The sequence below is a fragment of the Salvelinus alpinus genome, chromosome 33 (genome assembly GCF_045679555.1).
Source record: "Salvelinus alpinus chromosome 33, SLU_Salpinus.1, whole genome shotgun sequence".
In the NCBI taxonomy this organism is placed as follows: Eukaryota; Metazoa; Chordata; class Actinopteri; order Salmoniformes; family Salmonidae; genus Salvelinus; species Salvelinus alpinus.
Genome location: NC_092118.1, coordinates 30,422,984 through 30,438,303, shown reverse-complemented (window position 1 = coordinate 30,438,303; position 15,320 = coordinate 30,422,984). Strand labels below are relative to the sequence as shown.

Sequence of the window (15,320 nt, the reverse complement as noted above, 5' to 3'; positions counted from 1 at the left end):
GAAACCTCCATTCATGCTCAGAGCACCGTGACAGGAGAGCTTTCAGCACACCTGCACCCTGATAGGCTGAGAAAAGGTGCTTGGTGAACTATACATTACTGCCCCCCACCCTCCCTTCTCTTTACCACAGACTGACACGCACGCGCACACACACACACACACACACACACACACCTCCCAAGTAACTTTGAGACCAAACCTAATGAGACCAAACCCTAACCATTAGACCAATAACTGAGATTGTTACTCAGTGTTTGACAGAGTCTGAAACAGGCCTGATATCTGTGTGCTCTGATCTGAGGAGGAACTGTTCTGATTTTTGCCTGCTCGGGGCTCAATAGGTTTTGCTGTACTGCCAGTGATCTTTTAGAGTAGGCTGGTGAGGAAATGTCAGTGGATTCTTTACTGAGTCCGTTACATAAAGTCAACATGAACTCTAAATGAACAGAAGATGTGCATCCCAAAAAGCACCCTATTCCCTGTGTAGTGCACTACTTTGACCAGGACCCATAAGGCTCCCATCAACAGTAGTGCACTACATAGGGAATATGGTGCAATTTGGGATGCACATAAACTCTCTGTCAATCACAAAAGTAATGCAGAATGATCATGGACTCAAAGTCTGTATGAAAGCATCAATTCTGCTCAGCCGCTGATCATCGACAAAACTCATTCACTAAACCATCATTCAACTGTGTATTGTGTTTGCAGCTTTATTGTCCTTACTTAGAACAACATCTTACATATTCACCCTAAACTAATGTAAAATATCCATACTCTTAAAAGACATCCCAAATACAGTACCTCAACGTCTACCCTGAAACAACATCCTACCTAAACAGAAATCCTATATCCCTCAGTATCTACCATAAACCATCACCATAGAAACCTAAACAGACATCCTATATCCCTCAGTATCTACCATAAACCATCACCATAGAATCCTAAACAGACATCCTATATCCCTCAGTATCTACCATAAACCATCACTATATAAACCTAAACAGACATCCTATATCCCTCAGTATCTACCATAAACCATCACCATAGAAACCTAAATGAACATTCCAGATCCCTCAGCCTCTACCATAAACCATCACCATAGAAACCTAAATGAACATTCCAGATCCCTCAGCCTTTACCATAAACCATCACCATAGAAACCTAAATGAACATTCCAGATCCCTCAGCCTCTACCATAAACCATCACCATAGAAACCTAAATGAACATTCCAGATCCCTCATCCTCTACCATAAACCATCACCATAGAAACCTAAATGAACATTCCAGATCCCTCAGCCTCTACCATAAACCATCACCATAGAAACCTAAATGAACATTCCAGATCCCTCAGCCTCTACCATAAACCATCACCATAGAAACCTAAATGAACATTCCAGATCCCTCAGCCTTTACCATAAACCATCACCATAGAAACCTAAATGAACATTCCAGATCCCTCAGCCTTTACCATGTGTCACGTTGGTATGAAGAGATTCAGGAGACAGACGCAGGAATGCGTAATAAGGTTTTTTATTTCACCCAAATTACGGCGTGCCGTGTAAAGGCACAGGAGCGAAGACCAAACAAACACTATACAAAACACAGGGTTGAAACCCAAACAAAAGAGCGAGGAGTACCTCGAAAAAATAACACACACGCACAATGATTAACACACGGGACGAAACCCGTAATCATCTGCGCAATCCACAATGGCACGAAAGCTAAAACACACAGCACAGGTACTCACACGACCAACGGACATAGTAACAATAATGGACAGCCCAATGGAAATCAAAGGGCAAACCAAAGGGCACTGAACTTCTACCCTAAATCAACATCCTATATCCCTCAGTTCCCCCTAAATGTACATATGCCTGAACGTCTACCCTAAATCAACATCCTATATCCCTCAGTTCCCCCTAAATGTACATATGCCTGAACGTCTACCCTAAATCAACATCCTATATCCCCAGTTCACCCTAAATATACATATGCCTGAACGTCTACACGAAATCTACATCCTATATCCCCAGTTCACCCTAAATGTACATATGCCTGAACGTCTACCCTAAATAGACAACCTATATCCCTCAATGTCTACTTCAACATGTAGCCTAAATAGACATCCTAGAAGTAGTGAATGGTAATGTATCACCATTACATTTATTTCATTCCAGCCATTCCAATGAGCCCCTCCTCCGATTTAAAGTGTCCACTGTCTGAAACAACACTCTGTATCCCTGAGCACCTGCTCTGAATCACTGACAGCAGAACCCGACAGGGGACATCACAGAGGGACAAATCAGCTGTTACACTGTGTCGCTGCATATTCTGACTCCCCTGACGAATACGTTTAAAAAGAGTGGGGGATACTCTCTCTCTGTCCATTCATCCCTCGGTTTTAGAGAAAAGCAAACTCAATCTGCTTCAGAATATCATTACGGAGAAATCCATACGCCGAGCGAGCGGAGAGACTGACTGGCCTGATCTGAATCTCATTACTGTACGATGACAAGGGGTGTGTGTGTGTGTGTGTGTGTGTGTGTGTGTGTGTGTGTGTGTGTGTGTCTGTGAATTGATGTGGGAGCAGAAGGAGAGCGGCAGCAGTCAGAAACAATGTGACATGTCCTGAATGCTTTCAATCAGAGTGTGAATAACACGACACCAGCAATCTGAAAAGACAAGCACAGTGAAAAACCTGCCCCGCTCTCTGTCTTTACTTCTATAATCACACAGTGAAAAACCTGCCCCGCTCTCTGTCTTTACCTCTATAATCACACATTGCAGTAGAAATTGAATGGGAGACACACACACAGAAACACACAGAAACACACAGAAACAGCAAGGACAAAGCAATCACCACATAGGAAGCAATATTTTTTGTGTCACATTATTTCACCAGCAACAATTCAACCACTGACAGTACAGTACAGTCAGGTCTAGTGTACAAGTCTAGTGGACAGGACTAGTGAACAGGACTAGTGGACAGGACTAGTGGACAGGACTAGTGGTCAGGACTAGTGGACATGACTAGTGTACAAGTGTAGTGGACAGGACTAGCGGACAGGACTAGTGCACAAGACTAGTGCACAGGACTAGTGCACAGGACTACTGCACAGAACTAGTGAACAGGACTAGTGGACTGAACTGGTGGACAGGACTAGTGGACAGGACTAGTGAACAGGACTAGTGAACAGGACTTGTGAACAGGACTTGTGAACAGGACTTGTGAACAGGACTCCTGTAGATAGAAATCATTACAACCATTCATCTCTAGGTACAACCCCTGGACAGATAATCCTATTATACATAGACACCCACTGTCTTACAACACTCTACAATACACACACACACACACACACACACACACACACACACACACACACACACACACACACACACACACACACACACACACACACACACACACACACACACACACACACACACACACACACACACACACACACACACACACACACACACACACACACACACACACACACACACACACACAGAGAGTACAAACCCGGTACTTGGACAGATCAATCCTCAGAGAGTTGTGCAGCTGATCTAGAAGTTTGACAAATTTCTCTCTCTGTGAGAAAAACAGATATATAGATTTCTCCGTTAGTAAAGCAATCACACTGTGAGTTCAACTTAACTTTGAACTTCTAATTTAATAAATTCGTTTTTGGAGGTATTTGAAAGGGTGGAGTATATTGTGTAGACGAGGAAACAAAAAACATTACAGTACTGATCAATATTCATGATTTCAGTCAGATGTTTTCAAATGCCCATAAACAATGTAGCTGAGAAGTGTGTGTAGATGAGTGTGTGTGTGTGCACGTGCGTGTGTGTTCTCACCCCAAAGTTGGATGCAGCGAAGCGGTCGGAGGCAGAGATGTTGGTTGAGACGGTGGTGGTGTGGGCAAAGTAGGCGTTGATGTTGGCTAGCAGATTACTCATCACCGCTGGAACCCCCGGACACATGTACTTAGAGGACAAACAGGAAAAATGCCTGGGGGGAGAGAGGTGAGAGAGAGGAAGGGAAAGAGAGGGGGAGAGAGGGAGGTAAGGAGAGAGAGAGAAAGATATTAAAATACCAAAACACTAACTATTCTTTGAAGTGCGATTTAAGTAGTAACTTTCCTTTGATCATGAGAAGGAGGCGATTATTCAACTAGTAGAGGAATTATATTAGGAGAGAGAGAGAGAGAGAGAGAGAGAGAGAGAGAGAGAGAGAGAGAGAGAGAGAGAGAGAGAGAGAGAGAGAGAGAGAGAGAGAGAGAGAGACTGTGCTCATTCACATTCTGCTAGTTGTCATGTGATTCCCAGCAGTCTGGAACCAGCTAGAAGGTCAATAACAGGAAGATTAGAAAACTCTGAATGGAATTGTAATGTTCCTTTAAAACCGATACACACACACAAACAAACATGCCGCCCCTCACTCCATTGATCTTAGGAGCTGCTTCAAATACCAGCAACAAGAGACAAGCGACTAGGCTGAGCCCCCCCCCCCGAACACACACACATGCAGACACAGTTCTGATGGCCAAGGTGTCACCGCTCTGTGTCTCAAACAAATGGGCTGCTATTCACTGTAACACTCCAATACCATGTTCACTGCAACACTCCAATACCATGTTCACTGCAACACTCCAATACCATGTTCACTGTAACACTCCAATACCATGTTCACTGTAACACTCCAATACCATGTTCACTGTAACACTCCAATACCATGTTCACTGTAACACTCCAATACCATGTTCACTGTAACACTCCAATACCATGTTCACTGTAACACTCCAATACCATGTTCACTGTAACACTCCAACACCATGTTCACTGCAACACTCCAATACCATGGTTCACTGTAACACTCCAATACCATGTTCACTGTAACACTCCAATACCATGTTCACTGTAACACTCCAATACCATGTTCACTGTAACACTCCAATACCATGTTCACTGTAACACTCCAATACCATGTTCACTGTAACACTGTAACACTCCAATACCATGTTCACTGTAACACTCCAATACCATGTTCACTGTAACACTCCAATACCATGTTCACTGTAACACTCCAATACCATGTTCACTGTAACACTCCAATACCATGTTCACTGCAACACTCCAATACCATGGTTCACTGTAACACTCCAATACCATGTTCACTGTAACACTCCAATACCATGTTCACTGTAACACTCCAATACCATGTTCACTGTAACACTCCAATACCATGTTCACTGTAACACTCCAATACCATGTTCACTGTAACACTCCAATACCATGTTCACTGTAACACTCCAATACCATGTTCACTGTAACACTGTAACACTCCAATACCATGTTCACTGTAACACTCCAATATCATGTTCACTGTAACACTCCAATTTCATGTTCACTGTAACACTCCAATACCATGTTCACTGTAACACTCCAATACCATGTTCACTGTAACACTCCAATACCATGTTCACTGTAACACTCCAATACCATGTTCACTGTAACACTGTAACACTCCAATACCATGTTCACTGTAACACTCCAATATCATGTTCACTGTAACACTCCAATTTCATGTTCACTGTAACACTCCAATACCATGTTCACTGTAACACTCCAATACCATGTTCACTGTAACACTCCAATACCATGTTCACTGTAACACTCCAATACCATGTTCACTGTAACACTCCAATACCATGTTCACTGTAACACTCCAATACCATGTTCACTGTAACACTCCAATATCATGTTCACTGTAACACTCCAATATCATGTTCACTGTAACACTCCAATACCATGTTCACTGTAACACACCAATACCATGTTCACTGTAACACTCCAATACCATGTTCACTGTAACACTCCAATACCATGTTCACTGTAACACTCCAATACCATGTTCACTGTAACACTCCAATACCAATATACACAGAGAGACACATACACACTCTGAACACATCACGTCCATGCCTATAGGCCTGAGTTGATGAAACTTGTAAAACATCTGATTCAGCTAATCACACACTTCTACGAAACGGCAATGCTACGCAACATAGTTCTGATTTGTTGAAACTTGTAAAACACCAGATTCAGCTAATCAACGTCCTCAGGAGCGACTGATTAGTAGAATTAGTTGTTGTAGGGTTGAAGCAAAATCCTCCAGAAGGGTATAGCTTCCCAAATGAAGGGATGGCCACCGCTGGGCTATGTGGTTTAGATGGTCCATCCATCTAAACCACTGCTCAAACCTTCTCCAACCTATCTCCTGATTCTGCCTCCTCAACCCTCCTCTCCTCCCTTTCTGCATCCTTTGACTCTCTATGTCCCCTATCCTCCAGGCCGGCTTGGTCCTCCCCTCCTGCTCCGTGGCTCGACGACTCATTGCGAGCTCACAGAACAGGGCTCCGGGCAGCCGAGCGGAAATGGAGGAAAACTCGCCTCCCTGCGGACCTGGCATCCTTTCACTCCCTCCTCTCTACATTCTCCTCTTCTGTCTCTGCTGCTAAAGCCACTTTCTACCACTCTAAATTCCAAGCATCTGCCTCTAACCCTAGGAAGCTCTTTGCCACCTTCTCCTCCCTCCTGAATCCTCATCCCCCCCCCCCCCCCCTCCTCCCTCTCTGCGGATGACTTCGTCAACCATTTTGAAAAGAAGGTCGACGACATCCGATCCTCGTTTGCTAAGTCAAACGACACCGCTGGTTCTGCTCACACTGCCCTACCCTGTGCTTTGACCTCTTTCTCCCCTCTCTCTCCAGATGAAATCTCGCGTCTTGTGACGGCCGGCCGCCCAACAACCTGCCCGCTTGACCCTATCCCCTCCTCTCTTCTCCAGACCATTTCCGGAGACCTTCCCCCTTACCTCACCTCGCTCATCAACTCATCCTTGACCGCTGGCTACGTCCCTTCCGTCTTCAAGAGAGCGAGAGTTGCACCCCTTCTGAAAAAACCTACACTCGATCCCTCCGATGTCAACAACTACAGACCAGTATCCCTTCTTTCTTTTCTCTCCAAAACTCTTGAACGTGCCGTCCTTGGCCAGCTCTCCTGCTATCTCTCTCAGAATGACCTTCTTGATCCAAATCAGTCAGGTTCCAAGACTAGTCATTCAACTGAGACTGCTCTTCTCTGTGTCACGGAGGCGCTCCGCACTGCTAAAGCTAACTCTCTCTCCTCTGCTCTCATCCTTCTAGACCTATCGGCTGCCTTTGATACTGTGAACCATCAGATCCTCCTCTCCACCCTCTCCGAGTTGGGCATCTCCGGCGCGGCCCACGCTTGGATTGCGTCCTACCTGACAGGTCGCTCCTACCAGGTGGCGTGGCGAGAATCTGTCTCCGCACCACGTGCTCTGCCACTGGTGTCCCCCAGGGCTCTGTTCTAGGCCCTCTCCTATTCTCGCTATACACCAAGTCACTTGGCTCTGTCATATCCTCACATGGTCTCTCCTATCATTGCTATGCAGACGACACACAATTAATCTTCTCCTTTCCCCCTTCTGATAACCAGGTGGCGAATCGCATCTCTGCATGTCTGGCAGACATATCAGTGTGGATGACGGATCACCACCTCAAGCTGAACCTCGGCAAGACGGAGCTGCTCTTCCTCCCGGGGAAGGACTGCCCGTTCCATGATCTTGCCATCACGGTTGACAACTCCATTGTGTCCTCCTCCCAGAGTGCTAAGAACCTTGGCGTGATCCTGGAAAACACCCTGTCGTTCTCAACTAACATCAAGGCGGTGACCCGTTACTGTAGGTTCATGCTCTACAACATTCGCAGAGTACGACCCTGCCTCACACAGGAAGCGGCGCAGGTCCTAATCCAGGCACTTGTCATCTCCCGTCTGGATTACTGCAACTCGCTGTTGGCTGGGCTCCCTGCCTGTGCCATTAAACCCCTACAACTCATCCAGAACGCCGCAGCCCGTCTGGTGTTCAACCTTCCCAAGTTCTCTCACGTCACCCCGCTCCTCCGCTCTCTCCACTGGCTTCCAGTTGAAGCTCGCATCCGCTACAAGACCATGGTGCTTGCCTACGGAGCTGTGAGGGGAACGGCACCTCCGTACCTTCAGGCTCTGATTAGGCCCTACACCCAAACAAGGGCACTGCGTTCATCCACCTCTGGCCTGCTCGCCTCCCTACCTCTGAGGAAGTACAGTTCCCGCTCAGCCCAGTCAAAACTGTTCGCTGCTCTGGCACCCCAATGGTGGAACAAACTCCCTCACGACGCCAGGTCAGCGGAGTCAATCACCACCTTCCGGAGACACCTGAAACCCCACCTCTTTAAGGAATACCTAGGATAGGATAAAGTAATCCTTCTAACCCCCCCCCCCCCCCCCCCCTTAAAACAGTTAGATGCACTATTGTAAAGTGGTTGTTCCACTGGATATCATAAGGTGAATGCACCAATTTGTAAGTCGCTCTGGATAAGAGCGTCTGCTAAATGACTTAAATGTAAAAGGTCTATTTGGATCAGGTCTGTCTGCTGAGCTGGTGTAGAAGGCCTTCAGGGTCGACTCTCCCCTCTCTCACTCAACTCAATTACATTCAATTCAATTCAAAGGGCTTTATTGGAATGGAAAACATATGTTTACATTGCTAAAGCAGGTGAAATAGATCATCAACAATAGTGAAATAAACAATAAAAAATTGACAGTAAACATCACACTCACAAAAGATCCAAAAGAATAAAGACATTTCAAATGTCATATTATGTCTATATACATTGTGGTAGCAATGTGCAAATAGTTAAAAGGGAAAATAAATAAACATAAATATGGGTTGTATTTACAATGGTGTTTGTTCTTCACTGGTTGCCCTTTTCTTGTGCAACAGGTCACAAATCGTGTTGCTGTGATGGCACACTGTGGTATTTCTCCCAATAGATATGGGAGTTTATCAAAATTGGATTTGTTTTTTAATTCTTTGTGGGTCTGTGTAATCTGTGGGAAATATGTGTCTCTAATATGGTCATACATTTGGCAGGAGGTTAGGAAGTGCAGCTCAGTTTCTACCTCATTTTGTGGGCAGTGTGCACATAGCCTGTCTTCTCTTGAGAGCCAGGTCTTCCTACGGCGGCCTTTCTCAATAGCAAGGTTATGTTCACTGAGTCAGTACATAGTCAAAGCTTTCCTTAATTTTGTGTCAGTCAGTCAGTCACAGTGGTCAGGTATTATGCCACTGTGTACTCTCTGTTTAGGGCCAAATAGCATTCTAGTTTGCTCTGTTTCTTTGTTAATTATTTCGGATGTGTCAAGTAATTATATTTTTGTTTTCTAATGATTTGGTTGGGACTAACTGTGTTGCTGTCCTGGGGCTATGTGTGGTTTGTTTGTGTTTGTGAACAGAGTCCCAGGACCAGCTTGCTTAGGGGATTCTTCTCTAGGTTCATCTCTCTCTCTCTCTCTCTCTCTCTCTCTCTCTCTCTCTCTCTCTCTCTCTCTCTCTATCTCTCTCTCTCTCTCTCTCTCTCTCTCTCTCTCTCTCTCTCTCTCTCTCTCTCTTTCTCTCTCTCTCTCTCTCTCTCTCTCTCTCTCTCTCTCTCTCTCTCTCTCTCTCTCTCTCTCCCTCTCTCTCTCTCTCCTCTCTCTCTCTCTCTCTCTCTCTCTCTCTCTCTCTCTCTCTCTCTCTCTCTCTCTCTCTCTCTCTCTCTCTCTCTGTCTCTCTCTCTCTCTCTCTCTCTCTCTCTCTCTCTCTCTCTCTCTCTCTCTCTCTCTCTCTCTCTCTCTCTCTCTCTCTCTCTTGCTCTCTCTCTCTACCTCCCACTCTTTCTCTCTCTCTCTCTCTCTCTCTCTCTCTCTCTCTCTCTCTCTCTCTCTCTCTCTCTCTCTCTCTCTCTCTCTCTCTCTCTCTCTCTCTCTCTCTCTCTCTCTCTCTTGCTCTCTCTCTCTACCTCCCACTCTTTCTCTCTCTATCTCCCCCTCTCACCCTCTCTTTATCTCTCTTTCCCACTCTCTCTCTTTCTCTCCTCTATCTCCCACTCCCCGCCCCCCTCTCTCTCTCTCCCTCCCTCCCTCTCTCTCTCTCTCTCTCTCTCTCTCTCTCTCTCTCTCTCTCTCTCTCTCTCTCTCTCTCTCTCTCTCTCTCTCTCTCTCTCTCTCTCTCTCTCTCTCTCTCTCTCTCTCTCTCTCTCCCTCCCTCTCTCTCTGAGCTGAATCCATTAAACTAAACCTAAGTAGGTCATGGGAATAGTGAGAGAGAAGGAGAAGGCTGCCTCTTAACAGGTATCTATTCTGCTCTACAGTCAGGCATTGACTGTTAGTGAGTGTCCCAAATGGCACCCTATTCTCTTTATAGTACACTACATTTGACCAGGGACCAGGCCTATTAGGGAATAGGGTGGTGTTTGGGACACGGCCTTTATATGAGATATTTTAATACTGATACAAGGAAAGGTTAACTTGAGGTGCATTTCAAAGGTTTTCAAAAATGAGCAGCCCATTTATCTGGAAGGACAGTCATATCAATTATTTATTAAATAGCCTTTCAAAACACAGCGAGAGAGATAAAAAAAAGATGGAGCGTGAGGGAGAGGGGGAGGGGGAGCGAGAGGGAGAGACACACACACACAGATGCTCACATTGGGGAGCATAATTCATTACTGTGCTCTTAGCCACCAGATTACCCAGAAGCACTTGCGGGAGGCGAGCGTGGAGAGAGAACACTGAGAACCATGATGACTTCCTGTGAATTCCCATGGTGGCTTTAGAGCGGGCAGCGCACACACACACACGCACACACACACAGACAGGCAGCCAGGCGCTTCCTTCTCTCTTACACATGCACACTCTGAACCATAGAAATTGAATCCATGGATTCTATAGTTTTAACACTGAGGACACAGAGGCATGCTTTCCTGTATAACATCAGCACATCAGTAAGCCTTCAGAGAACCAAGAGGAGAGAAAAGAGGGAGAAAGAGAAAGAGAGCGTCCTTACGTCATGGCCTGGTAGATGGACTCTACTCCGTATCTCATGGCGAACTCGTCCACTATCTCCTGGGACACGTCGTCATAGTAGACCTTCCACGCCTCCTCTCCTTTCACCTCTGGGATCTTCACCGCTCCACTGTTCTTTACCTCTGTCAGGTGGTGGAACAGGTTCTAAAGGAAGAGAGAAAGACAGGATGAAGAGAATAACATGAGAGAAGAGGAAGAGAGGGAGACAGTTCCTGGAACAGTTTCCATAGAGTGGAGAAGTCCTTCAGACCAGGTGGTGAGTATAGATGTCTTACCTCATGTAAACAGGTGTACTGGCCGTGGGGCGGAGCTACTTTCTCCTCTCCCTTCATCTCCACGTTGAGCTTCAATCTGATGGCTCCCGACACCATCGACTTATCAGTTCTCTTATCTAGAACACAGAACCAGACTTATCAGTTCTCTTATCTAGAACACAGAACCAGACTTATCAGTTCTCTTATCTAGAACACAGAACCAGACTTATCAGTCTTCTTATCTAGAACACAGAACCAGACTTATCACTTCTCTTATCTAGAACACAGAACCAGACTTATCAGTTCTCTTATCAAGAACACATAACCACACTTATCAGTCTTCTTATCTAGAACACAGAACCAGACTTATCAGTTCTCTTATCTAGAACACAGAACCATACTTATCAGTTATCTTATCTAGAACACAGAACCATACTTATCAGTTATCTTATCTAGAACACAGAACCAGATGCATCAGTCTTCTTATTTTAAACACAGAACCAGATGCATCAGTCCTCTTATCCAGAAAATGGGAGCGGTCTTATCTAGAACATAAAAACAAACTTAACTAGAATATAGAAACAGTCTAATCTAGAACATGGAAGCAGTCGGACCTGGAACATATAATCACTATTATCTAGAACATAGAAACATTATTATCTAGAACATATAACCAGTCTAATGTACAACATAAAACCAGTTTTATAGAGAACATAGAACCAGTCTAATCTAGAACATAGAACCAGTCTTATCTAGAACATGGAAGCAGTATGATCTGGAACATAGAACCAGTATTCTCTAGAACATGGAGCAGTCTGATCTGGAACATGTAATCATTATTATCTAGAACATAGAAACATGATTCTCTGGAACATAGAACCAGTCTTATCTAGAACATAGAACCAGTCTTATCTCGAACGTGGAAACAGTCTGATCTGGAACATATAATCATTATTATCTAGAACATAGAAATATGATTCTCTAGAACATAGAACCAGTCTTATCTAGAACATATAACCAGTCTTATCTCGAACATGGAAGCAGTCTGATCTGGAACATGTAATCATTATTATCTAGAACATAGAAACATGATTCTCTGGAACATAGAACCAGTCTTATCTAGAACATAGAACCAGTCTTATCTCGAACGTGGAAGCAGTCTGATCTGGAACATATAATCATTATTATCTAGAACATAGAAATATGATTCTCTAGAACATAGAACCAGTCTTATCTAGAACATAGAACCAGCCTTATCTGGAACATGGAAGCAGAATGATCTGGAACATACCCAGGTTGTACCACACATCCATCTCCCCACTGAGCATGCGGACCTCGATGATGGTCTGACCCAGGAAGTCGTCCGACTCTCGTTTGAAGTGTTGTTTCATGCGAGACTTGATGTCATCATCCTCATCCCACACACGCACCTTGATCCGGTCTGTAGCGTTGTGACACTCACTGCACAGCAAAGCACCATGTGTAGAAAAACAGCACCAGTAAAGTGAATTAGTTTAGGGCGATATTAAAAAAAGACACAAGTCGCTATTATAATAAAAATACAATGATTATCAGACCACTTTGCTATTGTCATTCATTGCAGCTGCAGTGCTGGTTGTAGCGTGAGTGGGTGTAGGGTGAACACACATATTATAAAAGCATTGACAGTGCTGAATAACAACTTAAACACACTCTATTTGTTGAGTCTCTTTAGTCATAGTTTTAACAGTTTTGAAATCTCACAGTATCAACGTTGCTGTGCGTTCAAGTTTTTTTTTTTTTACAGTCTATGGCTCGAGGAAACTGTGCAGACACAGTGATCTGAACTATCTTATTGGCCAGCGGTAGGCCTGTAGGTGCACTTGATTTCCTCTCTGGACCTGCCGGGTAAGCGGAGTTCTACCTTCAGACACATGAAAGGGTTCAAAATAGGAACACTTTCCCTTCCTGTCATTAGGGCTGCTGAATCAAGTGCATCTGACGCCTACAACGCAAAAGGAATAGAAACATGTGGAACGTAAGGCTTTATTGTTTGTTTTTTTACAGAAATGTTTGGTGATTGACTAGGAATGCCTTGGAGATCGACCAGTCGATTGTGATCGACCGTTTGGTAACCACTGGTTTAGGGTGTCCAAACCTCATGTCTCCATCATAATTAGTTCAAAAGTTATTGCCGTTTTTACCCTTGTAGGATGGCCCAAATTAGGGTGACTAAATCAGAGAAAAAAAGCGGGAAAAAATCTAGAAAAAGCCCTTGAAGGTGAAAATCTGTGTGGCCCTCTTCCTTCCTCCCTCCTCCCATCCTCTCTAGAGCCGCTCAGCTGTTTTATCTACTGGCAGCAGCTCTGACCTAACTTGATATGACCTCACACTATCCTGGAGCACAAACAGACCTGGAGACTCAGTGTAGTCACGTCACAGTCATATGTTATGGCTAGGGTTGGCATAGTGTGGGTGGCTGTTAGGTTAGGGTTGTCATTGGGGCTTCAAAGGTTGGGGAGTGGTCTGGAGTTGTCCTCTCCGCTAGATGTATGTGGGAAATGAAAGACCTGGAAGGAGGAGAGAGAGGAGAATGAAAGAGAGTAGAGGAACAGAGAGGAGAGGGAGAGAAGAGGAAAGTAAAGTAGAGAAGAATAGAGGAGAGTAGAGGGAGATGAGAGGGGGGACGGGCAAGGAGAGGAGAGGAGAGGAGAGGAGAGGAGAGGAGAGGAGAGGAGAGGAGAGGAGAGGAGAGGAGAGGAGAGGAGAGGAGAGGAGAGGAGAGGAGAGGAGAGGAGAGGAGAGGAGAAAGGAGAGGTGAGGGGAATGTCTGTCAGGTGGGATTGACATCATTCTGCCCCACCGGCTCTCTTTAGGAAACCCTGCTGTCCCTAGTGTTCCCCCACCCAAGGGTGTGTGTGTGTCTGTGTGTGTGTGTGTGTGTGTGTGTGCGTGCGTGCGTGCGTGCTTGTGTGAGTGTTAGTGGCACCCACAGATGGATGTCCCTGCCAGGCAGAGAGCTAAGATTCCAAGACCCTGTCACATGGCATGAGGATAACATCTTTTCTCTCTCTGTCTTGTTTTCTCTCTGTCTCTCTGTCTTGTTTTCTCGCTGTCTCTCTGTCTTGCTGTCTCTCTGTCTTGATGTCTCTCTGTCTCTCTGTCTTGTTTTCTCTCTGTCTTGATGTCTTGTTTTCTCTCTGTCTCTCTGTCTTGTTTTCTCTCTGTCTCTCTGTCTTGTTTTCTCTGTCTCTCTGTCTTGTTTTCTCTCCCTCTCTCCCTCTCTGTCTCTCTCTCTCTCTCTCTCTCTGTCTCTCTTGTTTTCTCTCCCTCTCTGTCTGTCTCTCTCTCTCTCTCTCTCTCTCTCTCTTATTCTCTCCCTCTGTATCTCACTCTCCATCTCTCTCTCTCTCCCTCTCTCCATCTCCATTTTGTTGGCACAGGAGGCAAGAGTGAGCAGTGTAACTGCGTCACATTCTGTGGTTTCTCATAAACACTGTAGACACACACACACACACACACACACACACACACACACACACACACACACACACACACACACACACACACACACACACACACACACACACACACACACACACACACACACACACACACACACACACACACACACACACACACACACACACACACACACACACACACACACACACACACACACACACACAGTGCCTCCATCAGCATACAGAGAACATGGTGGAAGGCAGCTCTAACAAAGCCTCTTTGTCTCATAGATACAGGTATTCTAATCGCCAGCGCTATGGTTTCTATGGAAATGGGCTGCTTGATTTATCTTTTTCTATGTATGTCTCTATTTAAAGCTGGAATCCATACTTGGTGAAACTGCCACATTCGTTGGTCACATTACAACAAAATATGAAGTTATTTCAAACAACAAACACGTTTTCTTGTCTCTGACATTAGTGCACATCATTAGTGCACATCACTTCATGCGCCATAGAAAGCAGAGGATGTATTGCAACATAATGTGTTCAGGATGCTGGATGATGCTCTTCTCTTTTGTCATCAAAACAAAAACAACAACAATTGTGGCCGTGGTGAACAATGGTGCTGTTCCA

The 15,320-nt window shown here is 45.0% G+C and overlaps 1 protein-coding gene across 2 annotated transcripts in view; it reads right to left on the bottom strand.

Moving 5' to 3' along the window:
• LOC139562886 (protein unc-13 homolog C-like) overlaps window positions 1-15,320 on the bottom strand; it is a 145,165-nt gene that overhangs the window by 102,725 nt on the left and 27,120 nt on the right. For both annotated transcript variants that reach the window (XM_071381011.1, XM_071381012.1), the window contains exons 6-10: window positions 12,533-12,702; window positions 11,263-11,378; window positions 10,968-11,131; window positions 3,872-4,025; window positions 3,534-3,602 (exon numbers count right to left, since the gene is read on the bottom strand). In XM_071381011.1, coding sequence (XP_071237112.1) covers window positions 3,534-3,602; window positions 3,872-4,025; window positions 10,968-11,131; window positions 11,263-11,378; window positions 12,533-12,702 — 673 coding nt within the window. The remainder of the gene's footprint in view (window positions 1-3,533; window positions 3,603-3,871; window positions 4,026-10,967; window positions 11,132-11,262; window positions 11,379-12,532; window positions 12,703-15,320) is intronic.